At 43.9% G+C, this 21,479-nt stretch overlaps 1 protein-coding gene across 1 annotated transcript; it reads left to right on the plus strand.

Moving 5' to 3' along the window:
- Window positions 1-18,051: 18,051 nt before the first annotated feature.
- Window positions 18,052-19,641, plus strand: LOC123183831 (50S ribosomal protein L28, chloroplastic). The gene is made up of 2 exons (XM_044596287.1): window positions 18,052-18,361; window positions 19,072-19,641. The coding sequence occupies exons 1-2, from the start codon at window positions 18,175-18,177 to the stop codon at window positions 19,302-19,304; spliced, it is 420 nt and encodes a 139-aa protein (XP_044452222.1). The 5' UTR covers window positions 18,052-18,174; the 3' UTR covers window positions 19,305-19,641.
- Window positions 19,642-21,479: the final 1,838 nt, after the last annotated feature.

Consider the following 21,479-nt stretch of genomic DNA (forward strand, 5'->3'; position numbering starts at 1 on the left):
TGGATAAAGTCATGCTTGTTGAATCCCTTGGCTTCAACTTAATGTCTGTCTCAATGCTTTGCGATTTGAACATGATCGTAATGTTTGGAAAATATCGTTGCCTAGTACTAATGGAATCTGACAAGTCTCTAGTGTTTGAAGGGTATCGAAAAGATGATCTGTACGTGGTAGATTTCTCAGCAGGGCCACAACTTGCAGTATGTCTTCTTGCAAAAGCTTCAGAATGCTGGCTTTGGCATCGAAGGCTTGGGCATGCTGGCATGAGGAACCTCCACACTCTTGCGAAGAAGAAGCATGTCATAGGCATCGAGGGCGTCAAGTTCAAGAAAGATCACTTATGCGGTGCCTGTGAAGCAGGGAAGATGACAAGGGCAAAACATCCTTCGAAGACAATCATGACTACTACACAACCCTTCGAACTGCTCCACATGGATCACTTCGGTCCCACTCACTACTCAACCTTTGCTGCTACTGCTTGCCTCTATGGCTTCATGATTGTTGATGATTACTCTAGATATACTTGGGTGCACATAATCCTTTACAAGACTGAAGTGCAGGATGTCTTCAGACGCTTCGCCAATCGAGCTATGAACAATTTTGGCGCCAAGATAAAGCACATCAGAAGTGACAATGGCACTGAATTCAAGAACACTGGCCTTGATACATATCTTGATACCTTGGGCATCACACATGAATTCTCAGCTCCGTACACGCCACAGCAGAATGGCGTCGTCGAACGCAAGAACAGAACACTCATTGAGATGGCCAGAACTATGCTAGATGAATACAAGACTCCAAGAAAATTCTGGACTGAAGCCATTGACACTGCATGCCATACAATCAATCGTGTTTATCTTCACAAGCTTCTGAACAAGACATCTTATGAACTCCTAACTGGCAAGAAGCCAAATGTCAGTTACTTCAGAGTATTTGGGGCAAGGTGCTGGATCAAGGACCCACACCACACCTCAAAGTTTGCACCAAAAGCACATGAGGGTTTATGCTTGGATATGGAAAGGATTCGCACTCCTACAGAGTCTTCAATCTCTTTCATTACAAAGTGGTTGAAACAGTGGATGTGCGGTTCGATGAGACAAATGGTTCACAAAGAGAGCAACTGCCAAATGTGCTAGATGAAGTTCCAGCTGATGAATCAATCAAGCTTATGGGAACTGGAGAGATTATACCTTCTGAAGCTCATCCTGAAGAAGAACTTATCATCTCAGCACCTGATCAACATGAAGACAATGCTCGGCCTGAAGACATTCCTCCCAACGCCAACACAGATCAGCAAAAGCAAAGTCTTCGCCCTGTACACCCTCGTGTTGCCAATGAAGTGCAAATTACAGAATAATTGACAGCATCAATGCACCTGGTCCACTCACTCGTTCAAGGGCAACTCAACTGGCAAATTTCTGTGGGCACTTCGCATTCGTATCAATATCAGAACCCAAGAAAGTTGAAGAAGCCTTCATGGAACCTGAATGGATTCAAGCTATGCAAGAAGAGCTTCAACAGTTTGAGCTGAATAATGTATGGGAACTGGTTAAGCGTCCTGATCCACGGAAGCACAACATAATAGGCACCAAATGGATATACCGCAACAAACAAGATGAGCATGGTCAAGTTGTCAGAAACAAAGCTCGTCTCGTTGCTCAACGATATACTCAAGTGGAGGGCATTGACTTCGATGAAACATTTGCTCCTGTGGCTAGGCTTGAAGCCATACGCATTATGCTGGCCTATGCAAATCATCATAATATACTTCTATATCAAATGGATGTGAAAAGTGCCTTTCTCAATGGCAAGATTGAAGAAGAAGTGTATGTTGCACAACCGCCTGGCTTTGAAAATCCAAAACATCCTGACATGGTATACAAGCTCAACAAGGCACTGTACGGCCTCAAACAAGCTCCCAGGGCCTGGTATGACACACTCAAATACTTCCTGAAGAGCAAAGGCTTCATACCTGGTTCCCTAGATCCCACTCTTTTCACGAAGACATATGATGGTGAACTGTTTGTGTGCCAAATATATGTGGATGACATTATCTTCGGCTGCACCAATCAGAAATACAGTGAAGAGTTTGGATATATGATGCAAGAGCAATATCAGATGTCCATGATGGGGGAGATGAAGTTCTTCCTTGGTCTTCAAATTCGACAACAACGCAATGGCATCTTCATATCTCAAGAGAAGTATCTCAAAGATTGCATGAAGAAGTTCGATATGCAAGACTGCAAAGGCTTCACAACACCAATGCCAGCCAAACATCATCTAGGTCCTGACGACAATGGTAAAGAGTTTGATCAAAAGGTATACCGCTCCATGATTGGTTCTTTCCTTTATTTATGTGCATCTAGGCCAAATATTATGCTTAGTGTTTGCATGTGTGCTCGATTTCAAGCGGCACCAAAGGAGTCGCATCACTTAGCTGTGAAGTGAATTCTTCGATATTTGGCTCACACCCCAACTCTAGGATTATGGTATCCAAAGGGCTCAGAGTTTGATTTGGTTGGATTTTCGGATGCTGATTATGCTGGTGACAAAGTTGATCGCAAGTCCACATCAGGCACATGTCACTTTCTGGGATGATCACTTGTATGTTGGTCTTCAAAGAAGCAGAACTGTGTATCTCTCCACTGCTGAATCTGAATACATTGCTGCTGGATCTTGCTGCGCTCAGCTTCTGTGGATGAAGCAAACACTCAAGGACTATGGCATTCATCTGAAGCAAGTGCCACTTTACTGCGATAACGAAAGCGCCATCAAGATTGCCAACAACCCAGTTCAGCACTCGAAGACAAAGCACATTGAAATTCGTCATCACTTTCTTAGAGATCATGTTGTGAAGGAAGACATTGATATCATACACGTCAACACTGAAGAACAATTGGCAGATATCTTCACCAAGCCCTTGGATGAGAAGAGATTTTGCAAGTTACGGTGTGAGCTAAATATCTTGGAATCCTCAAATGTCCTGTGATCAGGCACACATCCTAACACTTATGCATATTGATGACTTAGATGTGCAACACACAAAGTAAAGTATATCTTCAATCAATGAAGACATACATTCTAAGTGTGAATGCATTAATGTGGAATTTGACTTCGGAGCGCCACGATAACTGTGCGCCGTGTCTGGGTCTAGTACTTCCTATACGTTGGGTAACGCCACCACCAAACGTTCCATTTTGAAGTGTTTCACTCATGGCGTTACCTTGCAATATCTTCACATTTGGTTTGGCTTCGAACTCAACATGTCTTCATGATTATCTTCACTGTGTTGATTATATAGATATATATACTAGTGTTCTGTCCTCTACAGCATCACTTATAGCTATGTCTTCTTGGTTGAATCTTTTGAACTAAGTGAATGTGATCGGGCCCTAATCTCTCTATGCTTTCTATCTTAAACTCTATCTCTCCAAGTCATATGCATTCTATTGAAACTGTCGAATGTCTTCACTGCGTCCTTGTCAGCAGAAGATACAGAGACAACCATAAAGTCCATTTTCAATGCTCATTCCTCCACATAAAATCCGGAGAAGCAGGAACGACCACCCGACAATTCAGGCCTGCGTGGGACGTGGAACAAACCCCCGCAAACTGGCCACGCGTTCCTCAGATGCGAACCGCCAGGGGCACCTGTGTAATAGCACAGTGCCGCCCCTGAGCCTATAAATTCACACTTACCACGGTCATTATCTCCTTCCACCCTCGCACGAACCCTGGCGCCACCGCTAGCACTCGACAACGCCGGAGACGAAGCGCTTCGCTGCTGCAACCTATCCAATGCCGTCCTCACGCCGACCGCGGACATCATCCTCTCCGCCGTCGCCGTAGGTGTTTTCCGTCGCCAAGTTAGGGCACGGAGGACTGAACTGCTCGGCATCAACTCCCACTTCCGTCCAGCAGTTCTAAGTGTGGTAAATAAAACTTCTTTTTACAGCCCCTTCTGATCTTATGGTTCTGTCACTTTCTGATCTTTTTAAATCTGGAACCAACTTCTTATCTATGAGTGAATGTCTTCGCACGATGAGGTCAATGTCTTCTAAACTGATTAATCTTCAAAACCTTCTGAGAATGCACATGACCTCTTCCCCTTCCCTCGCACCTTAATGCTGTCACAGGTACATGTCCGTGGGAGAATCCTTCGGTTCTCATAGTCTGCATTCATTTGCAGAATTCCTACAGCATCACATAAACTCTCCTGAAGCCAGTTCCTGTTGGTCCAGAAAAAGAAAGCCTTTGAAGCCTTTGAAAGTTTTGAAGCCTTTCAAGTTAAAGTTTATGGCTTCAGAAGCAGCAGCAAGGAAGGGGGGCAGACAGAGACGTGAGGGAACTTCCAAAGATCTGCCTGAAGACTTGGTAGAAATGTACAAAACAGATCCAGAAGAGAGCTATGGGCAGCGCAAGACCCGAATCCAATGGATTCGACGCTATTGGGCAGAACAGTGGTCCAAATACCGCTTCGTCACTCAGGAGTATGCTGAGAAATGTGCCATAAAGAAGCCATGGGGGGACATACTTTACAAGAATCTCATACCCAAGACCAGAGGTGAAGCCATTGCTCAAGGCTTCTACCCATGCATGGTCCGAGGACCATAGCCTGATGATGCGCATCCATCGTCACTCCTCTGGTGTCGTGACGACAATCTCTTCAAACGCAACTTTCAGTTTGCCCAACAATCAGCGAAGCTGAATAAGAAGAAATTTGGGTTAGACTTCAACCCTGGTCCCTCCGCACCAAGGGCAGATGGCACACGCGACGCGGAACCCAATGTCATCGGTCCGTTTGCCAATCTTGAGGGCCTGATCACCCACATCTTAGTCCAAGGGACTGCCGTGAATGACCCTCCAGCTGACTCTGAGTCTGATGAAGCCCCTGCTGTGCCGAATCCAAAGCAGTCAAAGAAGACAAAAGCTTCAAAGCCGGCCCCTTTGTCAAAGATCTCAAGGGCGAAGCCATTGAAAACTGCACCTCCTGAAGTCAGTGTGCAGTCTGAAGACGTCTCCCGCATCTCCAAGCCCCAAAAGGAAAAGGAGCCCCAGCAACATACCAGCAAAGAGCTCACTGCTGCTGCCATTCTACGCAGCGAAGCCATTGATCTATCAAGCGATGAAGATCTGGGAGATGACGCTCTAGAGCAGCTTATCAAAAGCAAAGAAGAAGTTGAAATCTTCAACAATTTGCCTCTCTTTGATGTCGCCATCATCCACAACTTCATCGATGAATGGTTTGCCTCACCAGACATCAGCTTCGAAGATCTGCAGCTGCCTGTTGGCCTCAGCGTCGCCTTCCAAGGCGCAATTGCTTCAGAATTGGCCATTGCTCAGCGCATTGTTGAGCTGAAGCAGAAAATTGATCATGAAAAGGCTCAGTTCAAGAAGCACATGGCCAGGCTCAGCGTGCAGGAAGTGAAGAGCTTCAAAACCATGCTGCATGAGCTCAAGGAAAATTTTCTGAAGAAGCGTGCTGAAGCTCAGGGCTACGTGAGCGGATGAAGTCTCTGGCAGAACGATGTGTGCAGGCCTACAATGAGGCCGAGAAGCGCAAGGCACTTGGGCGTCCTGGCATCGACCCCAAGATGGCCGCGAAGAAGAAGAAGCAGCCTGATGTGAATGAACCAGAGGCACCAAGGCAAGAAGCTGTTCCGATTGTCTTCCCCACCGCCACGACTGGCTCGAAGCCAAAGAGCCGGTCAACCGCTTCTGAGCTCAAGAAGACACGGAATGCAGAGGCTGAAGCTAGAAAGAGGAAACACTCTGCAGCCTCTCCTTCTGACCCAACCAAGAAGAAGCGCAAGATCAAGAAAGCTTGGGCTGCTCCCACAGAGCCCTTGATGGTTGAACCCCTCTCTGTCATTCACCCCAATGTAAAAAGACGACTGACAGTTCATGAGCCTGCTCCCACAGAGGCTCTTGAAGCTGAAGATATTCTAGCAGCCGACCCCACAGCTGCTGAAGACATTGGTCACCAAGACAATGTACAAGATGATGCAGCCCTTCCTCAGCTTGAAACAAGCGAACTCATCAGTATTGGTCGTCCTCTGACGCCAATGGCACAAGATGAGTCATGGGCGGATCGCCCACAGGAGGAAGAAGACTTTGAGGCCCAGCCCACTCCGACCCCACAAGCATCATCTGCGTTCCGTAGGCTTCGCAAAGGTCCACGGCCTCAAGTCCATACTAAAGAAATCCCAGCTGCATCAGCCGAAGACAATGAAGAAGCACCACCAGAACCCACTCCCCCGCTCCATCAAGATGCAGTTCTCCAGGAGAACGTGCATGAGGTTGTCCCTCCAACTACACAAGCAGAAGAAGAAGAAGAAAATGTTGAGGCTGCCACCACAAACATTGAAGCCAATGTGGAGCCCGCCCCACCAAATGCTTCAGCAGACAGCGAAGCTACTGAGCCAGACACTTCTGTTCCTGAGTCTGCTGCAGGTCCTCAATTCGATTATCATATTGAGCACAGGCCTCATGTCCAGAAGCCAGTCCCAAGGCTCCAAGGTTCCCAGGTCCTGCATCAGCACCTGGCTCCTTCGACATAAATAGCTTCAAGGCAGACAATACATTTTTCAATAGCTCCAAGAACCCCTATTCTAGGGAAAGGATTGTATCAGATAGGTTCTGGAGCTATCCTCAGCGCAGCTACTACTCAAGCATCCTATACAACCAAGGTCGCATCTTCCCGCACAAGCGCCTTGAGGTTGAAGCCATTGCTGGTCTGCCATGTCTTGAGGAAGCCTTGGATTGCTTCAAGCAAGTGGGTCTGCTGCCGTTTGTGACTGATGAAGAGCACTGGAATGAAGAGCTTCTGCTTCAGTTCTATGCCACCCTCCATATAAAAGGATACAACAGAGATCCGAAGACTTGGGTCCTGGAGTGGATGACCGGCAATGTCCATCATGAAGCCAATGCATTTGATATCATTGAGCTCACCGGCCTGCCCACTCCTGACGAATTCTTCGAGGAAGGCTGTCAACTACATTCTGAAGCTATTGAGAGCATATTCCAGAGGCCTGAACCAAATATGAGTCAGATGCTCTCAATGATGAAGCCATTGCCTCAGGATGCATCCTATCCAACTGAGTTCTTCGTTGAAGACTTTGAGTATCTGCCCAGGACCATATATCACATCATCCGGCGGACTCTCTGGCCCATTAAGGGACACTCACCACATGCCAAGATTGAGGGTGCAATGAAGACTCTCATATTCTATATCCTGCATGGCAAGTGCTTCAACGCACAGGATCTCTTCATACGCCAACTTGCGGCGTCAGGCTCAGAATTATTTGGTTTGAAGTTCTATGCTCCTTGGGTGATGAGGCTGATCAAACTGCTCTCTGCGATCTCGTATCAGCCCTCTGCCTGAAACCATCGGATCTTCTTGCCAGATGTGGATACCTCTGCTGAAGCAATATATCCTAAGCCTGCCAAGCAACTGATAAGTCTTCAGAATGCAGAACACCAGAGCTTCACGCAGAATGTTGAAGGTGTTGAAGCCATATCCAGGGTATATCCGTTGGCTGGCACTACACGTGCACCAGCATCTACTGAAGCCACAGACAGCACAAATGCTCCAAGACCCAAGAAGCATGCTCGTGTCCTCAATGATCGAGAGCTTCTTGTGGCCCTTCACCAAAAGCAAGATAGGCATCACGACTGGCTAAAGTGTCAGATGAAGAGCCTCTTGGTGGATGTCAATCGTCTTCGAAACCTAGCCACCAAGAATGCTTTCGTTACACATGAAACATGTCGTCGTACATGGAAAGGGCTCTCAATGATATGCACTGAAGCTGAACTTGAAGAGGATGGCTTCACAGAGCACTTCAAGTTTGACACCACACCTCCCAGAAGGGTTGTGATGCGCAACACACCATCACTTGAAGACTCTGAGTTTTCTTCATCTGCTGTCACAGTCACTGCAAGAATCATTGATGAAGACGATGATGCTACATCACCGCCACCTGCTTCAGCACCTCCAAGCTCCTCTGCACCGCCAAACACCTCCAACGACCCTGCTGCTCCTGGAAACGAGTAGACACTCTGTGTCTTCGAACCTTTTTGGTCATTACTGACAAAAGGGGGAGAAGCATATGCTGTTTATAGTCTTCAAGCGGGTCAATATGGGCGGGTGCCTTATGTTTTGTTATATTTTACTTCGTGTTTACAACTCTTGTTTTTGCTTCATTTGGTTCTTTGAGTTGTAAACACTAAAACTCGATGGTCGTCTGCCACTCTGTTTGCGAAGATAAATTCCGCATGTGCGACGATAAATTCCGCACTTATCTCATTCTGCAGACGTCCATTTTCCATTATGCATGTCATTATCTTCATATACTTTCACATGCATAGTGGATTTTCATCATAAGCTAAAGTGGATCTCCACAAGTACAACCTGCCATGTGCATTTGCATTCCAAAAGCAAATCAACTTATATGCACATCTTCAGGGGGAGCCCTTGCAACTTATGAAGACAATTCTCTATCCTTTACAAATTTCACACATTATATTTCCCGTTGAAAACTTCAACTAGTTTGTCATCAATCACCAAAAAGGGGGAGATTGTAAGTGCATCTAGTGCCACCCCTAGTTGGTTTTGGAGTATTGACGACAAACCTAGTTGAGGGACTAATGTGTTTGTGAGTATTGCAGGAAAACACAGGTAGAAGTCCCTCATTGATTCGGTTTTACTACCAGAGATGACCCCTAAAATTGTATGAAGACATTGAAGACATAGGTGGTACATGAAGATATTCACTTTGAAGACTATGACAAAACAAGACACGTTATAAAGCATATGGAGCTCGAAGACTTAGATCTTTCGCAGTTCTTTTTCTTTTTGTGTTGAGTCATAGGAACCACCGTACTATTAAGTGGGGTCCAGGAGAACCAGTCAGAATGACTGAAGTGATGCCTAAATCAAAAACCTATGTCTTCGAGTGAAGACAATGAGAGCAAATCTTGTCCAGAGCCGGACAAGTCAGCTTTGCTTGTAGCCCAAGTAAAGTTGCCATGAGAGTTCGAAATCTGACCGTTGAGACACGTGTCAGTTCCTTAGTGACCTAGGGTCATTTCGGACAAATCAGGTCGGGTTGCCAAGTGGCTATAAATAGCCCACCCCCACAACCATAAACGGTTGGCTGCTCAGATTTCAGTGCACGGCTTTTGTCGTTTGAGAGCAACCCACCTCGAAGCCTTTGAGAGAAAATTTCTAGTGAGGAGAAAAGCCCTAACCACCCAGAGCCAGAGCAAATTGGGCATCACTTAAGTCTTCTTGTCTGTGTGATCTGAAGACTTATTACACTTGAGGACTGTGAATCCCCCAGACGGTTAGGCGTCGCGTTCAGAGCATCCAAGAGACATTGTGGATTGCCATTGAACGAAGTTTGTGAAGGTTTGGGAGTCTACCTTGAAGACTTACCAGAGTGATTGGGCGAGGACTAAGTGACCTTAGCTCAAGGAGAATACGGTGAGGACTTGGTGTCCTGAACTGTGTGTTCAGGACTGGGTGTCCGGGACTGTGTGTCCTAAGGTTAAAATACCTAGCCGCTCCAACCAGACGTACAGTTGTCACAGCAACTGGAACTGGTCTAACATATCATTGTCTTCAACGAGTCACTGGTTTCATCTTCACTTCCTTTTCTTACTGTTACTCATTGTGAAGCCATTGCATGCTTGCTTTATCTTTTGTCTTCACAACGTGAATGTATGATCTGTTTGGCTTCATAACTTCTTCCTACCTGATCCTTATTACACTGAAGCTGTTTGTCATTGTGCTTTCACTCTACTGAATACATGACCATGGCTGGCCTAGTGTAATCTAACTTCCGCTGCATAGTAATAGGCATAATCTTCGCTGGTTGTCTTCATAACTCTCACGTTTTGAAGACTTTCATAAAAATCGCCTATTCACCCCCCCCCCCCCTCTAGTCGAAATAACGCACTTTCAAGTTCTTTTTGCATAAGAGCAAAAAAAATATAATGTTTTATTTCTGCAAACAAACGAAACCAATAGCCTGACATTTTCCTTTTAGGACCAACAATTGTTAGCCCTTATGAAGCAAAAGGAACTTTAAATTTTAGTCCTACTTGACCTCAGCCTAACAGTACGGAGAATGACCTTGAGTAGGTAATAATTGATGTAGAGAAAATGCATGTATTTATTTATTTATTTATTTTTGTGGGATAATTCATGGTATTTAAGGTAACCTTATCTTGAACCTGATGAATCATGTACTTATATCTGATCTATTTTACACGAAAGGCAATATATTAGGTCTTGTGTGCTTCTCCCCATGGTACTATTTATTAGGCTCAATTACAGTGCATAGGCTCCATTATAGTGTGTATACTAATTTTGTAAAACAGTAGACAAAAGGAAGTAGATGTAGCATGCATACATGATTCTGGAAACACGCAGGCGAATATCTCGAGTATCACTACTTCTTAATCAAATAATCAAATTGGCATATATTTAATATGCCCATTGTTACTCTGAAACTATTTCCTACAGTCTTGAAAAGATTTGACATTTTCGTTTGCCTGAGGTCAAAGATGAATCAGTGAACATGTACTAATTCCCCCCCCCCCCCCCCAAAAAAGCAAATCACTACTGCAATTTCTTACACAATGCGTTGAAAGGAGGCATACATTCACACCAATGCAACGTGAAGGCTAGCTGCAGCTTTGGCGAGAAGGTCAAAACCTGTTAGATGCAACCATGTGAAGCATGGACAGAACTGCCACCGCATAAACAGCCCAAAATATCAATCTAGCGTTTGTGTCTATGTGCGCCGTCTTGGTCGCTCATGCTGCTGGCTCGACCCAGCACGCTGCCACCATGTGAGTATCGACATGCTACAACTAAACTTGTACAAATGCCATTAATCGATTCGAACCATGATGTGAACTGTACATGTTTCAGGAATATTGAATTTAGAACTACATAGTGTTATGTATTGTCTTTGCTGTACAGTTCTATACTGAAGATTTGTAGTAAAACAACTCCATGGAAGAACTGAAGTTAGTCCATCCAAATTTATTTCAGTATGCTATGCACTCACAGAATATCTTTTATGAAGTTTGCATGTAACATCAACGTTTAGGACAGGGTATTAGAGATAATTACATGAGTACATATCGTCCCGGGCTATGAATTGAAGGTCAGGGAGTTACTAATGAAGCAACTCTTTCTGAATTGTTTGAATCCTTCAAACCTACAGCCATAACAATGAATCAAAATCTGACATCCACATTGTTCGGAATTGCTATCTAAAAACTTGTTAACCAAGAATTCCTATTAACTAAACAGAAAAATAACTAATTCTAATAGAGAGGTTTGGCCAAATCCAGATTGTATGAGGCATAGGTGAATCAATCTTATACAAAGCATTATACCCAGTATCTCATACAAAATTGGAATTTCTGAGGAAGGACCAGAGTAGCTAAAAGGAATAATAGTAGATACAGGGAATAACTTATAGCAGCTTTATGCCAAATTCCTCTTATGCTTTGATCTAATGTTTCTTTCAGTTGGGTGGACGACTCTAAAGTGTGAGCACTTACGCGGGATTTTGCGTCTGCAATCTGACCATCAGTGCAGAGTGCATGACCCCAGGCAGCATTGTAGAAACAAACATGGGAGTCTAGTGCCGTGGAGATGCATAATTCGTATGACATGAGAGGTCTCAGGAGGAACATGTGCAGTTTCTATTCCTTGCAATGGTGAATGGGGTGAGTACCCCTTACTGATCGAAGCTCATCATCGAGAAGGTTTTCTTTTCCTTTTTCCGATTTTGAGGGCACCGGCGGAAGATCCGGGAGAAGAAACATGTGCGTCTGAGGGGCTGCCAAAGCACATCTTTTCATCCAACGGTTAGGTAGATCGATGGAAGAAGCCACTCATACTTTTGGCATAAAGTACAATGTGAAATACTTCTAAATCTAGATGTAGAAGTTCCAGCAGTTAGTTATATTTATACACGTGTCTTGCTAACTACAGCTTCTGTTTTCACGTCCATGGAGTGAAATTTCAACTATGAAGTACAACATATGCTAAAAAGAAAGATCTTAAAAAATTGCTACTAAGAACAAACACATGATATTGAACACGCTAAACTAATATCGAGAAGTCGAGATAGACCTTATAATACCAATTAGTTAGTACTACTAACAGTAATAATCCCAAATGCAAAATTGTATAGAGTACACAATTCAATGTCAAGAATTCTTCTATCATTTCCTTGTCGTACCATATATAAAGGATCACAGCAATGGAGCGACATGAACTGAACACCACGAAATATTAGAACGCGTTAATTATACCTAAATTAAATACTAAGGGGAAAGTACCATGCTTTTACCTATGGCCACAGCTTCCATGATGCCAGTACTTTGCACAATAGAAGCAATGGCATGTTATCATTGACAGTGAAAATAAGAGACTGAACATATATGCATCATTTAGTAGAATAAAAATTCCCAGCGCTGAAGAGGAAATAATAGAAACATAAACATATTATGTAAGCAAAAAACATGATGAACACCTATCGTCCTACTGTCAAAACTAAAAGCCACATTGATGATATTACAAATTAAATAGCTAACTGAGAACCAAAAATTAGAGCAGAAGTGTCAAGTTAGAAACACAGTAGAAATTTTATTTATAAATATAGGCACTACAAAAGTAGAAAGTCCACATCAGTCTTGATTTACCTCATGTTAGCTTTTAGGTCCCATCCTATGCAAACGTGAATGGATCACCATAACATGATGGAAGTGGTCGTACTAAACAGCCTTATGTTTTGTTATATTTTGCTTTGTGTTTACAACTCTTGTTTTTGCTTCATTTGGTTCTTTGAGTTGTAAACACTAAAACTCGATGGTCGTCTGCCACTCTGTTTGCGAAGATAAATTCCGCATGTGCGACGATAAATTCCGCACTTATCTCATTCTGCAGACGTCCATTTTCCGTTATGCATGTCATTATCTTCATATACTTTCACATGCATAGTGGATTGTCATCATAAGCTAAAGTGGATCTCCACAAGTACAACCTGCCATGTGCATTTGCATTCCAAAAGCAAATCAACTTATATGCACATCTTCAGGGGGAGCCCTTGCAACTTATGAAGACAATTCTCTATCCTTTACAAATTTCACACATTATATTTCCCGTTGGAAACTTCAACTAGTTTGTCATCAATCACCAAAAGGGGGGAGATTGTAAGTGCATCTAGTGCCACCCCTAGTTGGTTTTGGAGTATTGACGACAAACCTAGTTGAGGGACTAATGTGTTTGTGAGTATTGCAGGAAAACACAGGTAGAAGTCCCTCATTGATTCGGTTTTACTACCAAAGATGACCCCTAAAATTGTATGAAGACATTGAAGACATAGGTGGTACATGAAGATATTCACTTTGAAGACTATGACAAAACAAGACACGTTATAAAGCATATGGAGCTCGAAGACTTAGATCTTTCGTAGTTCTTTTTCTTTTTGTGTTGAGTCATAGGAACCACCGTACTGTTAAGTGGGGTCCAGGAGAACCAGTCAGAATGACTGAAGTGATGCCTAAATCAAAAACCTATGTCTTCGAGTGAAGACAATGAGAGCGAATCTTGTCCAGAGCCGGACAAGTCAGCTTTGCTTGTAGCCCAAGTAAAGTTGCCATGAGAGTTCGAAATCTGACCGTTGAGACACGTGTCAGTTCCTTAGTGACCCAGGGTCATTTCGGACAAATCAGGTCGGGTTGCCAAGTGGCTATAAATAGCCCACCCCCACAACCATAAACGGTTGGCTGCTCAGATTTCAGTGCACGGCTTTTGTCGTTTGAGAGCAACCCACCTCGAAGCCTTTGAGAGAAAATTTCTAGTGAGGAGAAAAGCCCTAACCACCCAGAGCCAGAGCAAATTGGGCATCACTTAAGTCTTCTTGTCTGTGTGATCTGAAGACTTATTACACTTGAGGACTGTGAATCCCCCAGACGGTTAGGCGTCGCGTTCAGAGCATCCAAGAGACATTGTGGATTGCCATTGAACGAAGTTTGTGAAGGTTTGGGAGTCTACCTTGAAGACTTACCAGAGTGATTGGGCGAGGACTAAGTGACCTTAGCTCAAGGAGAATACGGTGAGGACTTGGTGTCCTGAACTGTGTGTTCAGGACTGGGTGTCCGGGACTGTGTGTCCTAAGGTTAAAATACCTAGCCGCTCCAACCAGACGTACAGTTGTCACAGCAACTGGAACTGGTCCAACATATCATTGTCTTCAACGAGTCACTGGTTTCATCTTCACTTCCTTTTCTTATTGTTACTCATTGTGAAGCCATTGCATGCTTGCTTTATCTTTTGTCTTCACAACGTGAATGTATGATCTGTTTGGCTTCATAACTTCTTCCTACCTGATCCTTATTACACTGAAGCTGTTTGTCATTGTGCTTTCACTCTACTGAATACATGACCATGGCTGGCCTAGTGTAATCTAACTTCCGCTGCATAGTAATAGGCATAATCTTCGCTGGTTGTCTTCATAACTCTCACGTTTTGAAGACTTTCATAAAAATCGCCTATTCACCCCCCCCCCCCCCCTCTAGTCGATATAACGCACTTTCAAGTTCTTTTTGCATAAGAGCAAAAAAAATATAATGTTTTATTTCTGCAAACAAACGAAACCAATAGCCTGACATTTTCCTTTTAGGACCAACAATTGTCAGCCCTTATGAAGCAAAAGGAACTTTAAATTTTAGTCCTACTTGACCTCAGCCTAACAGTACGGAGAATGACCTTGAGTAGGTAATAATTGATGTAGAGAAAATGCATGGTATTTATTTATTTATTTATTTTTGTGGGATAATTCATGGTATTTAAGGTAACCTTATCTTGAACCTGATGAATCATGTACTTATATCTGATCTATTTTACACGAAAGGCAATATATTTGGTCTTGTGTGCTTCTCCCCATGGTACTATTTATTAGGCTCAATTACAGTGCATAGGCTCCATTATAGTGTGTATACTAATTTTGTAAAACAGTAGACAAAAGGAAGTAGATGTAGCATGCATACATGATTCTGGAAACACGCAGGCGAATATCTCGAGTATCACTACTTCTTAATCAAATAATCAAATTGGCATATATTTAATATGCCCATTGTTACTCTGAAACTATTTCCTACAGTCTTGAAAAGATTTGACATTTTCGTTTGCCTGAGGTCAAAGATGAATCAGTGAACATGTACTAATTCCCCCCCCCCCCCCCCCCCCAAAAGCAAATCACTACTGCAATTTCTTACACAATGCGTTGAAAGGAGGCATACATTCACACCAATGCAACGTGAAGGCTAGCTGCAGCTTTGGCGAGAAGGTCAAAACCTGTTAGATGCAACCATGTGAAGCATGGACAGAACTGCCACCGCATAAACAGCCCAAAATATCAATCTAGCGTTTGTGTCTATGTGCGCCGTCTTGGTCGCTCATGCTGCTGGCTCGACCCAGCACGCTGCCACCATGTGAGTATCGACATGCTACAACTAAACTTGTACAAATGCCATTAATCGATTCGAACCATGATGTGAACTGTACATGTTTCAGGAATATTGAATTTAGAACTACATAGTGTTATGTATTGTCTTTGCTGTACAGTTCTATACTGAAGATTTGTAGTAAAACAACTCCATGGAAGAACTGAAGTTAGTCCATCCAAATTTATTTCAGTACGCTATGCACTCACATCAACGTTTAGGACAGGGTATTAGAGATAATTACATGAGTACATATCGTCCCGGGCTATGAATTGAAGGTCAGGGAGTTACTAATGAAGCAACTCTTTCTGAATTGTTTGAATCCTTCAAACCTACAGCCATAACAATGAATCAAAATCTGACATCCACATTGTTCAGAATTGCTATCTAAAAACTTGTTAACCAAGAATTCCTATTAACTAAACAGAAAAATAACTAATTCTAATAGAGAGGTTTGGCCAAATCCAGATTGTATGAGGCATAGGTGAATCAATCTTATACAAAGCATTATACCAGTATCTCATACAAAATTGGAATTTCTGAGGAAGGACCAGAGTAGCTAAAAGGAATAATAGTAGATACAGGGAATAACTTATAGCAGCTTTATGCCAAATTCCTCTTATGCTTTGATCTAATGTTTCTTTCAGTTGGGTGGACGACTCTAAAGTGTGAGCACTTACGCGGGATTTTGCGTCTGCAATCTGACCATCAGTGCAGAGTGCATGACCCCAGGCAGCATTGTAGAAACAAACATGGGAGTCTGGTGCCGTGGAGATGCATAATTCGTATGACATGAGAGGTCTCAGGAGGAACATGTGCAGTTTCTATTCCTTGCAATGGTGAATGGGGTGAGTACCCCTTACTGATCGAAGCTCATCATCGAGAAGGTTTTCTTTTCCTTTTTCCGATTTTGAGGGCACCGGCGGAAGATCCGGGAGAAGAAACATGTGCGTCTGAGGGGCTGCCAAAGCACATCTTTTCATCCAACGGTTAGGTAGATCGATGGAAGAAGCCACTCATACTTTTGGCATAAAGTACAATGTGAAATACTTCTAAATCTAGATGTAGAAGTTCCAGCAGTTAGTTATATTTATACACGTGTCTTGCTAACTACAGCTTCTGTTTTCACGTCCATGGAGTGAAATTTCAACTATGGAGTACAACATATGCTAAAAAGAAAGATCTTAAAAAATTGCTACTAAGAACAAACACATGATATTGAACACGCTAAACTAATATCGAGAAGTCGAGATAGACCTTATAATACCAATTAGTTAGTACTACTAACAGTAATAATCCCAAATGCAAAATTGTATAGAGTACACAATTCAATGTCAAGAATTCTTCTATCATTTCCTTGTCGTACCATATATAAAGGATCACAGCAATGGAGCGACATGAACTGAACACCACGAAATATTAGAACGCGTTAATTATACCTAAATTAAATACTAAGGGGAAAGTACCATGCTTTTACCTATGGCCACAGCTTCCATGATGCCAGTACTTTGCACAATAGAAGCAATGGCATGTTATCATTGACAGTGAAAATAAGAGACTGAACATATATGCATCATTTAGTAGAATAAAAATTCCCAGCACTGAAGAGGAAATAATAGAAACATAAACATATTATGTAAGCAAAAAACATGATGAACACCTATCGTCCTACTGTCAAAACTAAAAGCCACATTGATGATATTACAAATTAAATAGCTAAGTGAGAACCAAAAATTAGAGCAGAAGTGTCAAGTTAGAAACACAGTAGAAATTTTATTTATAAATATAGGCACTACAAAAGTAGAAAGTCCACATCAGTCTTGATTTACCTCATGTTAGCTTTTAGGTCCCATCCTATGCAAACGTGAATGGATCACCATAACATGATGGAAGTGGTCGTACTGAACAGCCGTGTGCAACCAACGACAAAAAGAAAAGGTGCAAAGCACAGACCCTGCAGTACAGAATCGTCAATCATGTAATTGGTGTTCTGGGCCTTGGGATGTAGCAGAGGCTGGAAACACCTACGGGCAGCAAGGAAGAGGAGAAGGCGAGGGAGAGCTGTTTTGAGCCTCAGGTAAGCCGAGAGCGGATTGAGCTTCGGTGCCTTAAAGCACCTACCTTTGGGTCTATGACAGGTGGGTCTATGCCTTAAAGACACCTACCTTTGGGTCTATGACAGGTGGGCCAGCCATCTGTTAGACCCACCTGTCATAGACCCAAAGGTAGGTGCTTTAAGGCACCGAAGCAACGTCCGCCGAGAGCAGGCCCTCACGCAGAGAAGGCCAGCAGTCCACGACGTTCTGGCAGGGGCAGGGGCAGGGGCATCGCCCGTTAGAGCGTGGTAGAGAGAAGATGTGCTGCCCGCAACAGCAGCAAATCGAGCCTGGACCTGGATCCAAATTTGATGGGAGCCGAGACGTGATGTGGAGATTCAGGCAGGGGAGAGATTGATTTTTTTCTGTGATGTGGGTATTGAAATAGGGGAGAAAAAGTTGCCAAGTGCTGGGCTGCGCAGAGCGGGAGTGGGCTGGCCCGCCTTGTTTCTTCTTCTTATCCTCCTCTTGCTTCCGCCGTGGTGGGTCTTCTTCTTATCCTCTTTCTTTTCTTTCTTGTTCCGCCGTGAGAGCGCTGCATCCATCCATGGCGTCCATCTCCATGATGTGCTCCTACACCGTCTCCGTCTCCATGCCCGCCGCCGCCAGGGCTCCGCTCCGCCGCGCCAACGCCTCGCTCGGGTTCGCCACCTCGCAGCTCGCCGGCCTCAGCCTCGGCCTCACCTCCACGGCCACCGCGGTCTCCCTCCCCACCAAGAACACCATCGTCGCGCGTACGTCCCTCCCTCCCTTTGTTCCCCTGGCCTGGCAATTTTAATTCCTCACTTTGGTCCTCCATCGGCCGGATCTCGGTGGTGTACATTTTGGGTTGCATTGCTCTGCTCTTCTTCTTCATAGTTGAGTTCAGGCTTGAAACAAAAGTTGGGCAGGTAGGTAGATTAATTGGATGAACATTAGGTAGATTAATTGGGCAGCAAAGCATACATTCTTTCTTTCTTCCAAGGGCCATAACATAATTGGATTGGGTATGTACATAACTGGAGATGGGATGGAGGTCTGAGCCCGGAACTGGAGACTGTCTGTCCAAAATTGTTGCAGATATCCGAATTGCTCTTCTCTTCTCTTTGGATGCGCCTTGAAAATGAATGAATTGCAATGGTTGATGGTGATGGCTATAAACTCACACCTAGGTAGTGGTGTGGTGGTCAGATGCTAGTAGTTGTAGCCTCGCCCGAGTGGTTGTCAAGCTAAATGAATCGCTTCTGTTTCGACTAAATATATATATGAATCGCTTGTGCTTTTTTTGGTCCTGTTTTATTTAGCTACAGACATTTATTTACATACATGCACTATTATCTTCCCAAAAAGAGTATCTATCTATCTATCTACCAGTTGAATGATTAATTCAATGGTTAAGAAAGAAAGAAAGAAAGAAAGAGGCATTGATGAATGAAGGAATGATCTGAATCTGATGTGGGTTCAGGCCGGATCTGCCCCTTCTTGGAGAAGAAGACGAACCGGGCCAACAAGGTGTCCTTCTCCAACCACAAGACCAAGAAGCAGCAATTTGTGAACCTGCAGTACAAGAAGCTGTGGTGGGAGGCCGGCAAGCGCTACGTCAAGCTCCGCCTCTCCACCAAGGCCCTCAAGACCATCGAGAAGCACGGCCTCGACGCCGTCGCCAAGAAGGCAGGGATCGACCTCAACAAGAAATGAAATGATCGATGAGCCATAGTTAAGGCCTCCTAGCAACAACATCTTCTTGATTTCCTCACATCAACCATTTCAATGTAATGTAGTATGCAAAATGGATTTATGTCCAGTTTTCCTTTTCTCCCCTTTTGTGTCGGTTCCTTCCTTCCTAGTGCGATTTGTGCAAGTAACCTTATAAATGCCCATTTTCCTTGATGAGTTAGTTGATGTTAAGCATCATACCGGATCATCGTCATCATCATGTATATGTAGTTGTGCAGTTGGTTTGTGCCTTTCAGCTGCAAACCAACCTGATGTTTTATGATTGATCAGGGAAGGATGTTTTATGATTCTTGGTTCAGATGTGGAGTATCCGAGTCAGAGAAATGGTAGCTAAACATGAATTAAGAGGCTGGCAATTTAGTCAGTTAATGCTAAGCATCATACTTAGTACTGCTAGTGTGGATCAACATGTGATTGTGCAGCTCTCCGTTGCTCCCAAATTGATGTGGAAAAAAGGAATTCTTCCTACTATCGTTGTTGGTTCAGCTTCGGCACAAAGAGAACGAAGCTGCACAGAAGCAATGGGGATCTGCATGTCTCCAAATTTTGAGCGATTTTCTAGTTTATTACTCTGGATCTACCTTTAGTAGTAGTACATATAAATAAAATAGATTAAGATTGTTTCCGTTCAACAATCTGTTGATACTAGTCATTTGTGAGATGATGGTATCAAGTCCGCCATCCTCACAACGTCGGACATCGTTGACAGCACCGGCGGCTCAATCCTGAACGAGCAGCACGGGAAGGCTGGTGCGTACGACACCGGCGCCGGGCACGTGAACCCGAGGAGAGCCGCCGACCCTGGACTGGTGTACGACAACTTCTTTTTTTCTTGTGTTTATAATTCAGTTTGAGCATTACTTTTGCGTCAACATAAACTGTAGTAGTATCTTTTTTTCCTTTTGCGAATAACACAAGTTGTACGTCCGATTTTTACATGAAGCGACATAAACTAGCAATTTTTTACACAAGTTGTACATAAACTAGCAAGATTCTCTGTTTTGCGTGCTGCTGCTGCTTCACCTTCATGGCGCCACCACATCTCTGTCTGAAACATTTTGCTCGTAGCAGGGGAACAGAGGCAGATGGAATCTTGAGAAACTTTCGGGGTTGTTTGCATCCCTGTAAAAAAAGAAGAAACAGAGTAAATGATGAAGTAAAGATGCAGTCGTGTTCATCACGAGCAATCAATAATGAGGCTTCTCACGAATCAAAGGTTCGCCCGGGGATTCCCTCCTTCGCTAGCCATATATATTTTATTTCGTGATTGTGAGACCATTTATAAATTATTGCACAAACCGAAAACATATGCTGTCAAAATGAGTCGAAAGTTTGCCTATGATCTTATAGTATTATATTATATATCAAGGTCGCACATCGAATTTGTCGTGCGATTCGGAGTCCGTTTGGGTGGCTACCCAAACGTTTGGATATGAGGTGATATTAGCCTTATTAAATAATAAAAGATTTGTTAAATAAATCTCATCTCTTCACTCTTATCTCTAGGGCCAACAGTCACCTAAATCCTAACCCAAAATCCTAGCCTGAGGATCGGCCACAGCAAGAGCCGATAAGGTTCAATCGTGCAGATCAAGGACGAGAAAGATATCGCCATGCTCGTCATCCCGTTAGCTAGCCTTGAGGGCGATAACGAAGCAATGGCTGGTCCTTAAGCCTCCTTGCGTCGTAAGGCTCTCAGCTAAAAAATGGTGCGAATTCTAGGTGCGGGTCCAGAACTTGCACGAGCAGCTGGTCCTCGGGAAGGGCTGGCAATACTTCTGTCGCATTCACAGGATCGTCCCCCGGCGACCTCCTCGTATTGCGGCTCTCCAGGCTCGGCTTCAAGGTCCGGGTCTACAACACCAGCAGCTCGATCATGTGCAAGGCGAGGTGCCAGGAGCACTGCTACCGGGGCGGCATCCAGCATGCCCTCCAGTTGGTCGGTTTTTGTCTACCCGTCTGTTGTTGATGATCCTTTAAACTTTAGCTGGATTCAGGACCCCGGGGCCGTGCAAGGGCATCATATGTCCCTGCTGTCTTGAACTTATGCTTGTAGTAGCACGTGATGCCTCTTGTGAAGCATTGTTCGTATGTGACGTGCCTGGTGCATTTTGGTGGTAAGGCCACCATGTTCGA

This window comes from Triticum aestivum, chromosome 1A (genome assembly GCF_018294505.1).
Source record: "Triticum aestivum cultivar Chinese Spring chromosome 1A, IWGSC CS RefSeq v2.1, whole genome shotgun sequence".
In the NCBI taxonomy this organism is placed as follows: Eukaryota; Viridiplantae; Streptophyta; class Magnoliopsida; order Poales; family Poaceae; genus Triticum; species Triticum aestivum.

Bases quoted from the DNA above. Each gene is read 5' to 3' on its own strand.
- LOC123183831 (XM_044596287.1), top strand. From the start codon at position 18,175: ATGGCGTCCATCTCCATGATGTGCTCCTACACCGTCTCCGTCTCCATG. The intron at 18,362-19,071 runs GTACGTCCCTCC...ATGTGGGTTCAG, and splicing joins CAAGAACACCATCGTCGCGC to GCCGGATCTGCCCCTTCTTG.